This window comes from Rhinolophus sinicus, chromosome 17 (genome assembly GCF_057876585.1).
Source record: "Rhinolophus sinicus isolate RSI-liver-muscle chromosome 17, RSI-T2T, whole genome shotgun sequence".
Classification (NCBI taxonomy): Eukaryota; Metazoa; Chordata; class Mammalia; order Chiroptera; family Rhinolophidae; genus Rhinolophus; species Rhinolophus sinicus.
Genome location: NC_142517.1, coordinates 161,259,386 through 161,279,244, shown reverse-complemented (window position 1 = coordinate 161,279,244; position 19,859 = coordinate 161,259,386). Strand labels below are relative to the sequence as shown.

The 19,859-nt window shown below is 35.7% G+C and overlaps 1 protein-coding gene across 2 annotated transcripts in view; it reads right to left on the bottom strand.

Annotated features, from left to right (window-relative positions):
• PDK1 (pyruvate dehydrogenase kinase 1) overlaps window positions 1-19,859 on the bottom strand; it is a 33,471-nt gene that overhangs the window by 3,430 nt on the left and 10,182 nt on the right. For both annotated transcript variants that reach the window (XM_019727444.3, XM_019727443.3), the window contains exons 7-10: window positions 19,000-19,076; window positions 17,091-17,189; window positions 4,402-4,512; window positions 1,680-1,793 (exon numbers count right to left, since the gene is read on the bottom strand). In XM_019727444.3, the coding sequence (XP_019583003.1) occupies window positions 1,680-1,793; window positions 4,402-4,512; window positions 17,091-17,189; window positions 19,000-19,076 (401 nt within the window). The remainder of the gene's footprint in view (window positions 1-1,679; window positions 1,794-4,401; window positions 4,513-17,090; window positions 17,190-18,999; window positions 19,077-19,859) is intronic.

The window sequence follows — 19,859 nt, the reverse complement described above, 5'->3', positions numbered from 1 at the left end:
AATTTCAGTTACAGTGTATGTGATTTCTGTATCATGTATAATTTTATGTTTCAGTATATCACTACAATTAATTCACTATTCTATTTCAACTTCCTGTATATCACTGGAACCTAGATAAACTATGTTCCTCATCTTCTTCAAGTTGGGATACTGCAGTAGGATTTCAACCTAAGACACTGGTATTCCCCAAGATGTAGAAAATAAGGAATTGGAAATTTCATTGTGATAATGTTAAGGAAGGTCTTTGACGCTGATGATTTCAATGATTCTATAAGGCTGTCATCTATTTTTTCCAAAATGGAACTAAAAACCTTTCATCTATACATTCTCTTTAAATATGCCAGAACTGCCAGCACCCTTTGATTTAGAGGCTGGATCAAAGATGTTACAATTGGTGATAAAAATATTGCCTTCATATTGCCCTTTTTAAGTTCCTTACAATTGAGATGGTTAAAAAAAAAAAGAAAAGAAAAAGAACTATTATCTTGAAAGAATTTAACCTTTTCAGATAATTTTTTTCCAATATAAAGTCTTCGGTGCCATCTAGTGGCCAAACAAGAAACTAATCACTAAATAATTAGGCACCAACAGCCCACAGCTTAACCAATCTAGTGAACAGATGGGCAACGGTGCTCTCCATGCCTGTAAAATATACTGATCTCTGCGTAATCACAGGGAACATGCCAGGCCAGCAGGCTCAATGCGTCTCCAACCAGGTGAGCTATATAGGCTTACCAAGATTCACCTGTGCTTGTTCCCATATTTGTTTATGCAATTGCATCTGTCATTGTAAATACAAAACTTAATCAAGCATTACTTAAAGTACCAAAATAAAGGGAAAGGGTTCTTCGAAAAATAAGACGAATATTTTTGGAAAGACTCAAGAAGGAAAGTCACATAAAAATTGCTGTCATCAGAGTCAGAAGACATCTGTAAAGGACCGCATAAAAATAAAAAAGGGTGGGTGGCCGGATGGCTCAGTTGGTTAGAGCATGAGCTCTGAACAACAGGATTGCCGGTTCAATTCCCGCATGGGACGGTGGGCTGCGCCCCCTGCAACTAAAGATTGAAAACGGCAACTGGACTTGGAGCTGAGCTGCACCCTCCACAACTAGACTGAAGGACAACGACTTGGAGCTGATGGGTCTTGGAGAGACACACTGTTCCCCAATATTCTCCAATAAAAAAATTTTTTTTTAAAATAAAAACATTTTTAAAAAAAGGATTGTGTATTTGGTTTTTTCTTTGTTTGAGGACACCTGAAAAATGCACTGTAGCTACAGCTTTTACAAGAAAGACCCCTGAAGCTTCAACCTGCAGATCCGTACACAAAGACAAGACCTTGGCAGTACGTCAAGATTTGTGGGTCAATGTCCATTCCTGTGTTTTATGTTAGAATTAAATTTGTAAGATATAAAAGTTTTTATGACTCCCCACTCTAACCCAACTTTTTTTCTATTAACAACCATAGTCTTGATCATTACAGATAAGAGCATTTATTTTCCCACAGTCAAGGAGATCATTTGTTAAAACATGATCTCGTGTAAGGTCCCATGTAAAGCCATATACTTCCACTTGAATATCATGAGGTAGAGGAAAATTTCATTACAGTTAAATATTGGCATCTTTTCTTCGAATTAAATCAATTCTTGTTCCCTCAAGAAGACTGTAGTTACTACCTTAATGTAGATCACTGCGTCTGTCCCGTAGCCCTCTAGGGAATACAGCTTTAGGTCTCCTTGGAAGTACTGTGCATAAAGACGTGAGATGGGCAGTCCATAACCAAAACCAGCCTGTTGCATGAGAAAAACGAAATTCTATTTAGAAAGCCACACACTGAGATGTTTTTCTAATGAAAATAAATGCAACTGCGTACCCCAGGGCTATCAGAGCCTGCATCTAAGAGATCTGCTGGTGATGGAAGAACTGACTCTGGGTGGTGAACACACAATGGGATTTATAGATGATGTAATACAGAATTGTACACCTGAAATCTATGTAATTTTACTAACAATTGTCACCCCAATAAATTAAAAAAAAAAATGTATAAAAAAAAAAAAAAAGAGATGTTAATAAGTATTCATACTGATCAAGCTGGAACCCAGCGGAGCACTACATTAGATGACCCCCCTCTGGTCACTCAAAAGTCCTCATTCTTCTTTTTCTATAAATGACTTGTGGTGGTCTCGAAAAAGCATGTTGCTTTTCTTCTGTGGCCTGCTCTAAAGTATCCCAGCACTGCTTTGGGCAATAACATATAAAACATGTTCTCTCTTCTCTTTTAGGAGAGTGGAAAAAGCCTCGTTGCAGCCTAACAGATAGGTCTCATGACTTCCATACCATGAATTTCCAGCCTGTGTTCTGAACCTGGAAGAGATCCATAATAGGTCTACTTTCTTCTCACTGACAGGTCACTTTCCTGCTTAAAAATCTTCAAAGCACAGACCTCCCACCCCCATCCTCAACCCATTGCCTTGAGATAAAAGTCCAAGCTTCTAAAAGGAGATTTCAAGATCTGATGAGATTAGGTCTCTGCCTCCCACTTTCTGGTTCAGCTAAACTCAATCTCCTGCTCTTCAGTTCCTCAAACATGTCAAGCTATTTTTCACTTCTGAGTCTTTGTTCTTCCTGTTCCCATATCTGGAACGGCCTTTTTTACCTGGATAAATCCTACTAATTCTTTAATACAAAGCAAAATATTTAGATAAATGTAAAAACGGCTTTTATCACCAAGTCAGATGTTCAATGACATTCCATATTACACTTTAGTTAAGACCTTATGTGGATTCAGAAACCAGAGCGCTACTAACACATCCAGGCTCCAGCCTGACCGAACTCCACCATTTATTACCTGATTTTTCTGACTTCGAGTTTCTGTTCACCCCTCCAAATCAACTATCCATTCTCCACATTTCTCCTTTCCCTGGGAAGCTGACCTGAATGGATAATGCCAGTGAATTCCTGTGCCCTCTGCTTCCAGGGGGTCCCGTCAGTGGGGAACCCAGTAGGAGTTCAATGGGAGTCAAGTCTGGGCATTGGCTCCCCTGCTTCCTGCCCGCTGAGGTTGCTTCCCTTGGGCAGGCTGGGCCCCTTGATAGTAAGCAGCTCCTTCTGCAACCTTCCCTTCTTCCGGGTTCTGCTCATTTCTCCTTCTTTTTCCTTTGATTCCAGGTGGTGACAGCCCTACTCCTGCTAGCCCTGGATTCCAGTACTGTCTACTCATAGCTCTGCAATTTGTCTCTTTGTAAATAAGCCATCCTTAATTATCAGAATTTGAGTGAGGTCTTTTCTGTTGGGACCCTGACTGATAAGTTAATTAGTTCCAGAAATGGCCCCAAGAAAACTGCTCAGCAGGTGGCTCAGGACCCCAGGTGCCTGATCTGCTTTATCACCTCTTCTCCCACAACCACACCTGTGCACTCGTGGGGCCTCCCCTAGAAACAGTTCACAGAGACGAAAAACAGCATGGGCCTGGTCCACACTGATGGATCTACACTGCATGCCAGCACCAGCCGGAAGTGGGCTTCCCTTGGCACATGGATGCCTACCCTGGGTGTCACATCTCAATTTGAGAAGCACATTGCTGGAGCATTTTAAGTTTGGTAAGATATGAACTACATTACAATTGTCGCTACAGGATTTGTGCTGTGTAACAGGTAAAACTATTGGAATGAAGTTCTTTTAGTAACTTCGTAGAAAGAGTCTAAAACAGATCCATCTTATCCTGTGTTTCATCCCTTGATAGCACAACTCCAATGTCTATGCCAGAGAAGGTTCAAAGCCGATAACAAAAGTTCTTCCAGAATTATAGGTCAGAGATTTGGTCAAGCACTTGTCTGCAGTTTGGAGGACAAAGATGAAGTCAGTTCAAAAGCTAATCTTAATAAACCTGAAAATAGGTGATTAAAATCAACAAAAAATACCAGCAAAACAATTATCATTTGAGCCATTTCCAGGTTGGTGATTAAACTGATCAGAACTCTAGTCTTATTTCTGAGTCTGGAATATGAGAGATTTCTAATTATAAATACCTAAAGGGAAAAAAATCAACACTGACAATTGAATCAGTATGGACCAAATACCAGTAAAACTGCTAATTTAGTCCTCACATTAGAAATAGTGTATCAAAATGTGGTTTACCACATGAAAACTACTGACATATCACTATCAAGCTTGGCAACAAAACCTTTAAAACAATATTCTGTTTTATGCTCTTCTATCAAAAAAAAGAAAACTAACCAAAGGCTGTTTAAATTTAGAGGAAAGTGTCTTTTTCTAATAGCTTCCCTTCTTCCTTGTGGTGTATCCTACACAACGGCTTACCTGATTTATTTCGTAACTGATGGATTTTTTTGGCCCCTCACAAAAATACACTTCATTATGTCTTGATCACATACATACCAGGGGCACTGCTCGAGACGTCTCGACACGAGGCCGGGGTGCAGTTGAGTACATGTAGTTGAAGAGTCTGTCAATTTTCCTCAAAGGAACACCACCTCCTCGGTCACTCATCTGAGATGAGAAAGGGTCATGTTCCATAAACCAAGTGCCATAAACAGCAAAATACCAATCCTTACTCAGTGCCCAGTTTAACTGCTGGCTGGAGGGTACGGCTTTTCAAAATGAGTATCATGCAATCCAAATCGCGAACATAAACATTTCTCTCACTGCTGGACTTAAACAACTCCCCTAATGTGTAGAATCCTAATACATAGTAAACTTCATCATAATACAAATTCAATGCTGCGGCTTTGGGTATCTTTACTGAAGTTGCACCAACAGTGCATAGGACAGAATGCAGCATAAACTAAGCCTATCTCAGATGTAAGAATAAATTTGTTATTCCATTCTGGTGGGCAATTTGGCAACCAGATGAAAAATGCATGAACCCTTTGCCCCAACAATGTTTATTCCAAAAAAGTAATCAGAAAAGTATGCAAAGAATGTGTGAGAATTTCTATCACAACACTTTGGAGAATAGCCAAAACTGGATTACAACCTAAATGGGGAATATTTAAGTAAACTAATGGACATTCTAAAACAGAATGCTATTTAGCCATTAAATATTAGGTAGAACTACATGTACTTGCATGAGAGGTGTTCACAAAATATTGTTAAGTAGCAAAAAGTTATGAAGAAGCATTTATAATCTAATTTTATAAAAATTGTATTATAAAAAGTCTGTAATGATGTATAATTTTATTGTGTATGGAATTATGAGTGATTTTCTTTTGAGTTTTTAAGTTGATTAATTTTTTCAAAATTATTTTTATTATGGAAAAAAATAGTATAATTTTCATTTTCAGGGAGGAGAAAAAACAGAACCACTTGACTGTGTTTTAGTCTCATCTACCAGCCATTTCACAGCTCCCAGACAACTTTCTGGTGAGTTTATAAGGTACATAGATTTTTATATTATTCTTTTGTCATTTTCCAACTCAAATCATATGGTAGGCTGGATTTAATAATTTATTTACAGATTATCTTCATTTTGTTTCCCTTCACAGTTAACATGGACTTATTTTCCTAGCTATTGTACACCTTATACTCTAATCTACTACAGCCATTTTCCTTCATCACAAAATCTAAATTGATTCTCCTATCCATAACATTAACAGAGTTGGCATATACCAACAAATCTGCTTTCAACATAGGTATGTCGATATGCAGAGAGACAAAAAATAGTACTGAGCGATTATGTATTAAAAAGTCAACAGGCCTGATGGCTTATAGCTGAGTTTTTATATAGTCTTTAAAAATCTTTACAGTAGGGCCGGCCTGGTGGCTCAGGCGGTTAGAGCTCCATGCTCCTAACTCCGAAGGCTGCCCGTTCGAGTCCCTCATGGGCCAGTGGGCTCTCAACCACAAGGTTGCCGGTTCAACTCCTTGAGTCCTGCAAGGGATGGTGGGCAGCACCCCCTAAAGATTGAACATGGCACCTTGAGCTGAGATGCCGCTGAGCTCCTGGATGGTTCAGTTGGTTGGAGCATGTCAACTACAAGGTTGCCAGTTCGACTCCCGCAAGGGATGGTGGGCAGCACCCCCTGCAACTAGAAAACGGCAACTGGACCTGGAGCTGAGCTGTGCCCTCCACAACTACAACTGAAAGGACAACAACTTGACTCGGAAAAAAGTCCTGGAAGTACACACTGTTCCTCAATAAAGTCCTGTTCCCCTTCCCCAATAAAACCTTTAAAAAAAAAAAAAAAAAAACTTTACAGTATGTATATACAGTAAGTCCTCAATGTCATCGATAAGTTTTTTGAACTATGGTAAAATGACGTATAAGGAAACCAATTTCACGATTAGACTAATTGATATAAACAAAAGGTAAGTTCCTATAGCATCTCATTTAGTTATAACTAAATGATGTTGAATAAATGATATTATTCAAGGACCTACTATATATTACTTTCATAATGAAAATTAGTTATTTTAATTTTTAAAATAAAAATCTGCTTTGAAATGCTATTTGAAGGCTTGCCTCTGATCTATCTCCAGTTAGATAATTACAGGATAAAAATATACAAGGACTTTATTAAGAACTTGTGTGTAGCATTATGCTTCAGATTGGTCTTAGTCATGAATTCAAAGCCCTATGAAGAGATTTATTTTAGTAAGATGAATAAAGAGCTCTGCATATTTCCTGAGTCCCATCAATCAGTTAATTATTCATCCCTTAATTTAATGCCTTGCTGCACATTTGCTGGTTACGTGAGTATGAAGCATGAAGGTTCTGTAAATATTAACTAAATAAACAGCATATTAGAATAGATATGCAGGTAAAAAGGTAAGATTCAATAAATATTTCCTGGTTTTCCTTAACCTTCTGGCCAAAAAGACTATCGCATCCACTAGGTATAAAACAAGAAGTTGATTTCTAGCCATAGGCTAGTAAGAGAAAAGCAGAAAGTGAAGCAGAAAGGACAGATGCTTCTTATTCTAGGTGAAGGGTTAGGTAAGCTAAGCCACAGGAATATAGTTAAAAACTGATAAAAGTAACTTCCTTTGCTCTGCAGCACAAAACACAATAAACTGGAACCAATAGATTTTTAAAGCTGGTCAAGAGTTTCCAAGAGACTTGTAAGAGATATTATACCAGAGGATCTGAGTTCTTTGGGAAAAGGGAGGGAGCGAATAAAGGGAGAGGTAGACGCTGGTCTGTATATATTTAAGACAAGAAGAATGGCACTCTTGATGACAAATATATTGAGAAAGAGATGTGAAAATTAAATTTTAAAAAATCTCTGATTAAGATAACTTGAAGAAAACAAATCTTGACTCATGGGAACATTCGTAAGCCTGTGCCAAGGAAAAGGAAAGAGATTATGAAAGAGCCAGGTGGTGGGGAGTAATGTCAACAGGAAGGCTGAGGAAGAGAAGTTTGCCAATTATTTTTAAAGTTTTCTCTTCCATGCATGAAATTCCCACTTCTCAATGTCATTTAACCAAGAGTTGCCATTCCTAACTTCCTGTTCCTCATAATACCGGGCTCCTTCAGCTAGTTCACATGAGTTTCAGGTCCAAGGGAAATGAACCACTGCTAACTTGATGACAGCTCTGAAGGCAGGAAATTTGCTAACCCTGAACTCACCCAGAGCTCCTGAAATGTCTTACTCAACAGCTTTTTCAATGTCAAGTTTATAAAATCATCAACAGTGAATGAACCAAGACATTTACATTTTAATTTAAAAGGCATGTGGGTATACCATTTACATGATTTACTGAATAGGGACTAAACACAAAATCTGAAATAGCTAGAGTTCTAAGACAGAAAAAAAAAAATTCTTTCACAAGATTTTCACCAGAGGGATAAAAAGTGAAAAATGTCAGTAATTTGAACGAACTAAAGAATGGGGGGAAAAAACCCAGGCCTTGACCTTGAAAGACTAGGATAAGTGATGTGGATGAAAGCTCTCCTGAAAAAAATTAAAGCAAGCATTTAACACATAAAGATATAACAAGAGTAAAGGTAGTCATGTGACCTTGGATGTGAGGAGGAAAAGTAAGAGGCAGAGGCAGAGCCTCATATACATTTTTTTTTTCAAGTACCACAATGTTTATTGATAGATACAAGTATATAAAATCAGGGCATGAACATGACTTGATAAATTAAGTAGGGCTTTTATAGGGGCTTCCAGAACAGTCTGTTCAAGATCCTTATGAGCCTTTTTTTAAAAAAGAAAACAGCTTTACTGGAATATAATTCATATATTATACAATTTACCCATTTAAAGAACACAACTCAATGTTTTTAAATATATTCACAGATACGTGCAAACCATCAACACAGTCAATTTTAAAGTATTTTCATTACCTCAAAAAGAAACCCTGGAGTCTTTATTGATTATTAAACAACCGCTAGTCTACTTCTTGCCCCTTTATAGTTGCATAGTCTGGATATTTCATATAAATAGAATCATATGATATATGGTCTTCTGTGATTCATTTCTTTCACTTTGCATAATGCGTCATTCTTCTTGTGGCTACATAATATTCCATTGGATGGATATAACACATTTTGTTAAGCCATTCATCAACTGATGAACATTTGGGCTGTTTCCAGTTTTTGACTATTGTGAATAATGCTGCTATGAACAGCTATGTGTAAATTTTTGCTTGAAAACCTGCTTTTAAACCTTCAGAGTACATACATACCTAGAAGTGGAAATGCTGGGTCATTATGAACCTTTCTTTACACCAAACTGTCGGATTCCCTAAGCAAAGGTGTCCACCAGCACAGAATGAGTCTTTGGTGAGTGCCTAGGAGCTCAGTGAACCTGGATCCATGCAGTGATGGATGTAATAGAAGCATCTGCAGACCAGTATGCTAAAGCATAAGAACCAGAAGCAGAAAGAAGATACAAGAAAGATCATGCTGTAGCATAACTGAAGTCCCAAAGAAGAAGACGTAAGGGACTTGTTCTGAACCAAGTAAACCTAGTGGGCAAGTAACTGACACATAACTAACCAAAAAATAGACACACATTGCCATTTGCAACGATGTGGACTGACCTAGAGAACACTATGCTAAGTAAAATAAGTCAGACAGAGAAACACAGATACCATATGATCTCACTTATATGTGGAATCTAAAGAACTGAATAAATGAGCAAAGTAAACAGAAATAGTCTCAGAGATACAGAGAAAAAACTGAGGGTTGCTATACGGGAGGGGGCTGGAGATGAGGGAGAAGGGAAGGGAATTAGAAAGCACAAACTGGTAACTACAACATTGCCACAGGGATATGAAAGATAGTTTGGGGAATATAATCAATAATGTTGTAAAGATTTTGTAAGGTATCAGATAGGCACATGTCTTATTACGGAGACCACTTCATGGATGGTGTAGATGCCTGATCACTGCACTGTACACCTGAAGCTGAAGCTGAATAATATTGTATGTCAACTATTATATAATTTTATAGTCATGGGATATGGAGTTCGGCATAGGGAATAGAGTCAGTGGAATTGTAATAGATATGTACTAATCAAGGAGGCAGTAGATTGGGGGAGGGGTAGTCACTGTGGAGGGTAAAATGTCTGGCTATTGCATTATTTTGTGCACCTGAAACTAATAAAAATAAAAAAATAAACACACATTAGCATCTGGGCTCAAAAAAAAGTGCACATTCACATTACTTTTTCAGCAAACAGATGGTACTGCCATATATTTATTTATACTTCACTCTTTTAAATGAACAGCCAAGAAAGATAAACAGAAAAAAGAAATTCAGAGATAACAGTGTACACAGCAGAGGCATATTAATTTTTTAAAAGCAGCTATCAATATCCTCAGAATGATAAAAAGATAAAACTGGAAGAGAATACTATTAAAAACCTAATAAAAAATAAGAGTTCTTGAAGTTTATAATAACATAGTGAAACTAAAAATTCAATAGAAGGGAATTTAAAGTCAAGGAAATCTCATAGAATAGAATAAAAAGTTATAGATAAAAAAACAGGAGAAAAAAGATACGAAAAAATAGAGTATCATTTCATGAAGCCCAACATTCTCCAAATATGACTATCAGAAAGAGAAACAGTATGGAAGAAAGTATCAAGGAAACAGCAGAAATTCTACATTCTAATGGGCCAAGCTTAGTGAATAAGAAAAGGTCTCGACAAAGTCATGTCATGATGAAATTTCAGAACAGAGCTGAAGATCTTAAAAGCTTCAGTTAAAACAAACAAAACAACAAAACTTCATAACTAAAATTGGTCACATACAAAGGAATAGAATTGGAATAAGCCTGAGTCTTCTCAAAAGGAATAGGAGGAATACATCAGCAAAAATAGTAGAGAAAGGAGTTCCAAAAAGTCTCTGCTCCATCAAAGCACCAAGAAAAAGGCAAAAAATTGTCAGACTCAACTTTGTTCAGCTCTGGAAATTAACCAAAGTCTTGCAGCAATCTTGGGAGCATACAGTCATGACAAACAACTGTGAGATTTGTGGTGTTTTAACTTGGCTTATTCCCACCACTCTCCCATCAATAATATGCAATTGGAGTGAAATCAGCAGCCCGGCAGCCACTGGGGAGACTGTCTTTTTCTGTCCCAATTCTGAGCTCCCAATGCAAAATGTCTTGCCTGCACCCACTCCCCATCGTCACAAACATTTATCAAAAATAACGAAAGGTAACTGATTAATTTGAGGGCCGCCTGCAGCAATACACAGCATTTAAGGCAAACAACAGGCTAATCAAAAAGCTCAACAGGAAAAGCAAGGGAATGAGATGTGCATAGAGGCTTAGAAAAGTTCAGGGATACCCTGAGAATCCAGAAGATCACGTTCAGGCCTAGGGCTATGCTCACGTTTAGGAAAAACCTGAAAGGGTCCTATGCGTTTTACCTCTGACCTTGAGGTTCTGTATAAGCAGGATCTAAAAGTTAAGTAGAGTTAACGTATTCAAAGTACTGAAAGAAAAAGACTAACAACCAACAATTCTATATTCAGCAAAATTATCTTTCAAAAATGCAGGAAAAATTGAACATTCTCAAATGAGCAAAAACTGAAAGAGTTCATCAGTGGTAGACCTGTCCTATTAAGAAATATTAAAGGGGATCCTTCAGAATGAAATGAAAGAACACTAGACAATATATTGAAACCACATGAAGAAATAAAGAGCACCAGGAAAAGTAACTACATAAGTAAATATAAAAGATAGTATAAGTGTATTTTTCAATTTTTCTCTATCTTAAAGACAATTGCACAGAGCAATAATTACAAATCTGTGTAGACGGACATACAATGTATAAGTATGTATGTTTTATGACAATAACAGTACAAAAGATGGGGAGGGTAAGGAAAAGGACTTATATAAAACAAAGTCTATATTTACTATTGAAATCAAGTTGGTATTAATCTGAACTAGATTGTTACACATAAAGATGTGAAATGTAATCCTAGGACAAACACTAAGAAAATAACTCAAAAAAATATAATAAAAGAAACAAAAAGGAAGTTAAAGTAGTACACTAGAAAATATTATTTTAACCAAAAAAGGCATAGGTAATGAAGAAATAATCAAAAGAGATATTAAGATACAGAGAATACAAATGACAAAATGGTAAACATAAATCCTACATTAACTAACAGTAATTACATTAAACATAACTGGCTTGAACACTCCAATTAAAAGGTGGACACTGGCAGTATGGATTAAAAAAACATATGCTATTTACAAGAGATACACTTTAGATTCAAAGGTACAAACCGGGTGAAAGTAAAATCTTAGAAAAAGATACACCATGAAAACAGAAGCCAAAAGAGAGCTGGGATGGTTACACTAATATCAGACAAAATATACTTTAACACAAAAATTGTTATTAGTGAACGTCAACTATAATTAAACATATATATATGTATATATACATATATATATGGATATATATAGTCATGGGATGTGACATATAGCAGAGGGAATATAGTCAATGGAATTGTAACAGCTATATAGGATGTCAGAGGGACAGAGATGGTGGGGGGGAATATCCCTTTGTGAGGAGTGTAAATGTCTATTACATTGTTTTGTACACCTGAAACAAAAACAAAAACAAAACAAAACAAAAACACAATAGGAAAGTCCAGAGATTCAAGGGTATAACAATGAAGGTGACTGACAGAAATCACTTTTTTTCTGAGGTTAGTCAAATGCCCTTTTTAAAAAAGGTTTGTACTTCATTAGTAATTGTAAATAAATATTCAAATGAAAAAAATTGTTATTAGAGGCAAAGAAAGACATTTTACAATGATAAAAGATCAATACGTCAAAAAGATGTAAAATTATAAACATGTACATTTAACAAAAGAGCTCAAAAATATACAAAGTAAAACTGACAGAACTGAAGGAAGAAATAGACAACTCCACAATAATAGTTGGAGACTTCGGTTCCCCACTTTCACTAATGGGTATGACAACTAAACAGAACAACAAGGAAACAGGAGAATTCAACAACACTATAAACCAAGAAGGCCTAACGGCTATCTATAGAACACTCCATGCAACTGCAGAATACACAATTTTCTGAAGTACACATGGAACATATATTGGACCATAAAACAAGTCTCAATAAACATAAAAGGATTAAAATCATACAAACTGTATTTCTGGCCACAGTAGAATGAAATTAGAAATCGGTAACAGAACAAAATGTGGAAAATTAACAAGTACACGCAAATTAAACACCACACTCCTAAATAACCAATGGGCCCAAGAAGAAATCACAAGGGAAATGAGAAAATACTTTGAGATGAATAAAAATGAAAATACAACATTAAGAACGTTATGGGATACAGAGAAAGCAGTGCCTAGAGGGAAAAGTATAACTGTAAAATATCTAAAATCAATTACCTAAACTTCCACCCTAAGAAACTAAAAAAAGAGGAAACTAATTCAAAAGCAAGCAAAAGGAAGGAAATAATACAGATTAAAGTGGAAATTAATGAAATATAGAAAAGCAGTAGAGAAAAATCAAAATAACAAGTTGGGTTTTTGAAAAGATTATCAAAATTGACAAATTTTTAGCTAGACTGACCAAGAAAAAAGGGAGTAGATGAAATGAATAAATGCAGAAATGAAACTGGAGACATTGCTACTAATCTTACAAAAGTAAAATGGATTCTGAGGGAATACTGTAAACAATTATATGCCAACAAATTAAATAAGCTATGTAAAATGGATAAATTCTTAGAAAGACACAAATTACAGAAACTATCTCAGGAACAAAGAGAAAATCTGAATAGACTTATAACAAATGAACAGATTGAACTAGTAATTAAAAATCTTCTCACAATGACAAGCTCAGGCACAGATGGCTTCCATTGGTGGATCCTAGCAAATATTTAAAGAATATACACCAATCCTTCATAAACATCTAAGATATAGAAAATGGGGAACACTTCCCAACACATTCTAGAAGCTAGTTAGTACCCTGATACCAAAACCAGACATCATAAAACTACAAACCAATAAACATCTTTATGAATATCAATGCAAAAATCCTCAATGAACCAGAGAGAGAGAGAGAGAAAGTAAAAACTGAGACCTACCTCAAGAATGCAAAGTTGATTCAACACACAAAAATCAATAAATGTAATACACCAAGTGACAGAAAAAAAAAGCCACATAATCATCTCTATCTATGCAGAAAAAGCATCTCACAAAATTCAAATCCTTTCATGATAAAAACACTTAGCAAACTAGGAATAAAAGTGAACTTTCTCAACCTAATAAATGGTATTTATGAAACACCAGCTAATGTGCTCACTTCAGCAGCACATACACTAAGAAAAACCAGCTAACATCATACTTCATGATTAAGACTAATAGCTTTCTCAAAATCAGAAAAAAGACAAGGGTGTCTTCTGTCACCACTTCTATTCAGCATTGTACTGTAGGTTTTAGCTACACCAATTAAGCAAGGGAAAAAAACTCAGATTGGAAAGGAAGAAGTTAAAATTATCTCTATTTGCAGATGACATGATTTGTATATAGAAAATCCTAAGGAATCCACAAAAATTATTAGAACTAATAAAGGAGATTAGCAAGATTGCAGGATATAAGATCAGTATACAAAAATCAGTTATATTCCCATACACTGGCAATGAACAATTCAAAAACAAAATTAAAAAAAAAAATCCATTTATAATAGCCCCCAAAAGAATAAAATACTTAGGAAAATAATTAACAAAAGAAGTATAAGATATACACTGAAAATCGTATTTCTTGTTGAAAGAAATTAAAGACCTAAATAAGTGGAAAGAGCCCTTGTTCATGAATTACAAGACTTAATTGATCTATACATTAAACACAATACCAATCAAAACTGAAGCTGCTGTTTTTTTGCAGAAACTGACATATTGATGCTAAAATTCTTATAAAAATGGAACCCATACTAGCCAAAACAATCTTTAAATAGAAGAAAAAAGTTGGAGGACTTACACTTGCACATTTCAAAGCTTACGACAAAGCTATAATAATCAAGACAGGCACAGAAGAGACATACAGATCAACGGAATAGAACTGAGAATCCAGAAATAAACCCATACATTTATGATCATTGATTTTTGACAAGGGTGACAAGAAAATTCCATGAAGAAAGTATAGTTTTTTCACAAACGGTACTGGGACAACTGGATGTCTACATGCAAAAGAAAGAAATTAGATCCCTACCTCAAACCACTTATAAATATTAACTCAAAATGGATCAAAGACATAAATATAAGAACTGAAACTATAAAACTCTTAGAAGGAAAAACTGGTGTAAATTTTTGTGACTTTGGATTAGGCAATGGTTTCTTAGATGTGACACTAAAAGCACAAGCAATAAAAAAAGGAAAAATAGAATAACTGTAATTCCTCAAAATTAAAAACTTTTGTGTTTCAAAGGGCACTATCAAGAAAGTGAAAAGATAAGCTACAGAATAGAATATTTGCAAATCTTACAGCTTATCAGGGACTGATATTTACAATAGAAAATATAGAGAGAACTCTTATGACTCAACAATAAAAAGACAAATAAACCACTTAAAAACTGAGCAAAGGATCTTAATTGATGGGTCTTCAGATACACAAAGGCCAGTTAGCACATAAAAAGATGCCTGGCATCACCAATCATTAGGGAAATGCAAATTAAAACTACAATGAGATACCACTCACACCCATTAGAACGGCTATAATCAAAAAGGCTGGGGCAGCTGGATGGCTCAGTTGGTTACAGCACGAGCTCTGAACAACAGAGTTGCCAGTCGATTCCCACATGAGCTAGTGAGCTGCACCCTCCACAACTAGATTGAAGACAACAATCTGCCACTGAGCTTCCGGAGGGGCGGCCGGATGGCTCAGTAGGTTAGAGCACGAGCTCTCAACAACAAGGTTCCTGGTTCAATTCCCGCATGGGATGGTGGACTGTGCCCCCTGCAACTAAAGACTGAAAACAGCGACTGGACTTGGAGCTGAGCTGCGCCCTCCACAACTAGACTGAAGGACAACGACTTGGAGCTGATGGGCCCTGGAGAAACACACTGTTCCCCAATGTTCCCCAATAAAAAAATAAATAAATAATATTTTTTAAATTTTAAAAAAAGGCTGACAATAACAAATGTAGTTAAGGATGTAGAAAAATTAGAACTTTCATACATTGCTGGTGGGAATGTAAAGTGGTACAATCACTTTGGAAAACAGTACGGCAGTTTCTCAAAAGTTAAACATAGAGTTAGCAATAAGCAATTGAATTCCTAGGTACATAATAAGAGAATTAAAAACCTAAGTTCACACAAAGACTTCTGCATGAATGGCAGCATTATTTATAATAACCAAAAAATGAAAGCAACCCAGATGTCCATCAACTTGCTGAATGGATAAACAAAATGTGTTATAGAGTATTATTCATCCATAAAAAGGAATGGAGTATGGATACGTGCTACAATATTACACTAAATGGAAAAGTCAGTCACAAAGGACCACAAATTGTATGACTGCATTTTTATGAAATGTGCTGAATAGGAAAATACATACACAGAAATAGATTAATGATTGCCAAGGACTGGGAGAAGGGAAAATGGGGAGTGACTGCTAGTGGGTGTTGGGGTTTTTCTTGGGAGTGATGAGATTATTCTGAAATTAGACAGTGGTATGGTCACACTACCTTGTGAACAGACTAAAAAAAAATCCACTGAATTATACCCTTCAGAAAAATAAAAAGGAACAGTAGATGCCTTCAAAATTCTGTAAGATGATTATTTTCTATGTAGAATTCCCTGTATAAACTTAAATATTGAGAAAATGGCAAGTGAAACTGGGTAGGGAAGGGAGGATAATTCCTCAGTTACCATAACAGAAAGCTACTATTTGCTGTTTAAAATTTTTTAAATTTCAGAAACAGCAGTATCAAAATACTACTTAAAAATATAGCAATAAATCCCAGAAGAAATAACTAAAAGACTACCTCTGAGTAGTGACCCACAAATGGCCAGGGACATAGAGTTTTACATTCTCTGCATTTATTACTTTAAAACAAAAATTTAAATGATTATTTAAAAAAGAGAGGTATCACTGTACTCCAAGAAACTGGGCTATGTGAACAATGCAGTGGAAAAGGCCTGGCACTCAAGTCAGAGACCTGATTTCATGTCCTGTGTCATTTATTCACTGTATAATCATGACCTAATCACTACCTTAGTTGCCTTATCTGTGCTCCTAAATAGTTATTACGAGAATCAAATGAAATAATTAAAATAAAAGTAGATTGAAAAGCATTGTTTAAAAGTGAAAAGAATAAAAAAACAAAAGTGAAAAGATTATGTACTATCTACATAACACTACAAATACCCAATATTTTAGGTTTAATTTATCCAAGTGGGTATCAAAATGGATATTCATGACCACAATTAAATTGTCTGTCTCCAGGATTTACTTTAATTTGAATCATCTGAATTAGGGACCAGAATAAAAACAGACTCAAGGGATAATTCCATAATCTGCTTATTACCTATTAGGGATAGGATTTCCTTCTCCTAAGAATAAATTATGTCATCTAGAAATTATGTGCATGCCTGTACATCAACTGAAAAAAAAACAAAAAGCATCTTACCTTCACAGTCAAATCCTCATTACCCAACGTGATGTGGACTTGAATCGGTGGGTAAACACCTTTATCAGCGTGGTGTTCCATGGTCGCTCTCATTGCATTCTGAAATACATCAGAGTTACATTAAAAATACAACTTAAAAAAAAAAAAAAGGAGAAAAACTAATCATAATTTTCAACTATATATGCACTACTTGAAATTTTTAAAAAAAATTAATTGGATGGAAATATGCCAAAGCATCATAATTCTTATAACCATATTTCGAAAATTAACTTTTGAAAAAAATTATTAAGTCAATTTTGGAGGACTTGTGAGATATTTTTATTTAAAGATTCAAACTAAATTCTGCATATTTCGCAAAACCAGATGTCTCAACACTTTTAATCAGTTTACACTAAAGCAGAAAATTCTATCCAAATACTTTTATAATTTAGTAGATAACAGGCAAACCTTATTTTTGAAAAGTTTCATTTCTATTTTTAAGAACCATTTTACTTGTCATAAATTGCTTTAAGAAAATTTTTTTTCATATAGTATTAACAGCAATGGTCTTATTATGATGTAGAAACAAATCCAATGTACCACTAGGTTGAAACTAAGGATATTTACATTCTAAAACTGCTGTGATCAGTTTCTAAAGGACACAGAGTATATAATACCAACATACCATCAGCACTAAATGATAACATGAAATGTAGCAGCGGAGTAGAAATTGGTAAGACTAGATAAAGTTAAAAAGGCACAAGACAGGACTGAATTTGGAAATAAGTGTGGCCCTGGCACACCAATCAGAACTGAGTATGCCTGAGGAGGAGATTCTATCATCTCTACCAAAGTCAGGTTCCAGAAGGAAGTCATTATTAGCAACCTTATGTAAAACCTGTTTTATAATATGGTAGTATTTCTTTTATTAAACATCATGGGAAACGATCTCTACATGACTGAAAAGCAGTTCTAATCATTTAAGTGCTAATTGCTGATTTATTTAACCTCTTTGCTAGAAAGCTTTTTGGAAGATATTAGATATATTCTTGCTGTCTTAGAACAAAAGAGCATTCTTGAACTCTTACTGTTCTAAGGCACTCAGTCAGTTTTTCTGTTTCAGTGTATTTTTCCTTTTTGTGATCAGCCTGAAAGCAACCTCTTCTCTCTTCTAGTTTTCTGCTGGCTGAAGACCTGGTAACTAAAGTAAGAAAGACTACAGGCCCGATTTAAGGTGACATTTTCAGCCACAGGGACCTGTACCACTCCTCATCACCAACTTTCCTGTCTACCAGCAAGTTCATTGATATATTATTGGGGGAAAAACTGTATTCTCAACATGACTAGCATAATTTTGTTTCATTTTCAAAATTTGTTGTCAAGAGCAAATATAACAGCAGAAGCCCTGTAAGTCAATATAAATGACTTTCTCAAAAAAAGAAAAAAAAAAAGAAAAGATAAAAGCATACATCAGTGGGACTCTGGTCCTTTAAGGGTGGAAAGTTGAGAATCATTCTTCTAAATATTTTGCTTTGTAAAAATATAAACATAACCTTACTGAGTACCAATAATGTGCTGCCACTGTACTGGACATTTAGTATATTATTCCCAATCTTCTTCATAACCTGGATAGTATTATCCTCATTTTACAGAAGAGGAAACTGAGGCTCCGAAAGGCTGAGTGACTTGCCCAAGGTCACACACACTTTAAGTGGCACAACAGGAATTCAAACAAGGTCTTTCTCGCTCCCAAGTCTGAGGTGCCCATCAGTGCTGACAAAAGGCTGCTCTCCTGCAATGTGACATGACACTCAACATGACATGACATCTTTTATGAAACTGAGGAAACCCCAAGAGTATTTAACTTTCAGAGCAGATTCCTAACCTCAGGAAAGGGCTGATAAAGGTTATGTAATACTCTTTTACAAACCTTGAAAAGTTCAAACACCATGTGATAGAGATGGGATGGTACATAAACCACTTGTATTGGCTGTCCTGGTGATTTTGCTACAGAGCAGAAGAGAAAAATTTAAAGTACAGAGAGATGTGCTTAAAGCATTTTAAAGAATATACTGTGTAGTGATGAAAAGAAAACATTTACTAGGAGGAGAGTATCATCTGGGAGAGAACTGCTACACCAGTTCTTACTGTATTTCTGTTTGATCCCCACGCTCACCTAGATTAGTAACTGACGGAGACAACAGGAGTCCTGTATCATTCTTGCAATCCTGCATAATAATCTAACCAACCCACCTTCCCCTTCTTCTCTATGACAGTCTTTTGAAAGGACACCGAACCTTAAGGTCAGAATTTTACATTCCAGAAAGAAATGTTATAGTCTATAAATTCCACGATCTGACTGACATAGCCTTTTTTTTTAAGCCATTTTTTCAAATATTTCACCCATGTGGATTGTCTTCTGTTTTAGTTTAGACATTTCTATAGATATAGATTTGAAGAAAAAATTTAAGCTAGTATCAATTTATCAAGGGATGCTAATTTTACATTCAAATATTTAATAGGAGTCCAGGTGAGGCTGGACGGATGGGGCAGATAGTGTATAAAACAGTCTTCAGCACTTAGCAAAGGAGTAAGATTCACCATACCCTGGGATTCTAATGCAGCCAATAAACTGGACTCTCCTCTGAATAAACTGCCCCTTGGAAACATGGATAGGACATCGGAAACTGCCCACAGTAGTTCAGGTTCTCAAGCTATCACTTGTACATTGTGGTTATTATTTACTAAATGGTACCGTTGTGGACCAAAAGAGTTAATACAGCTTTAGAA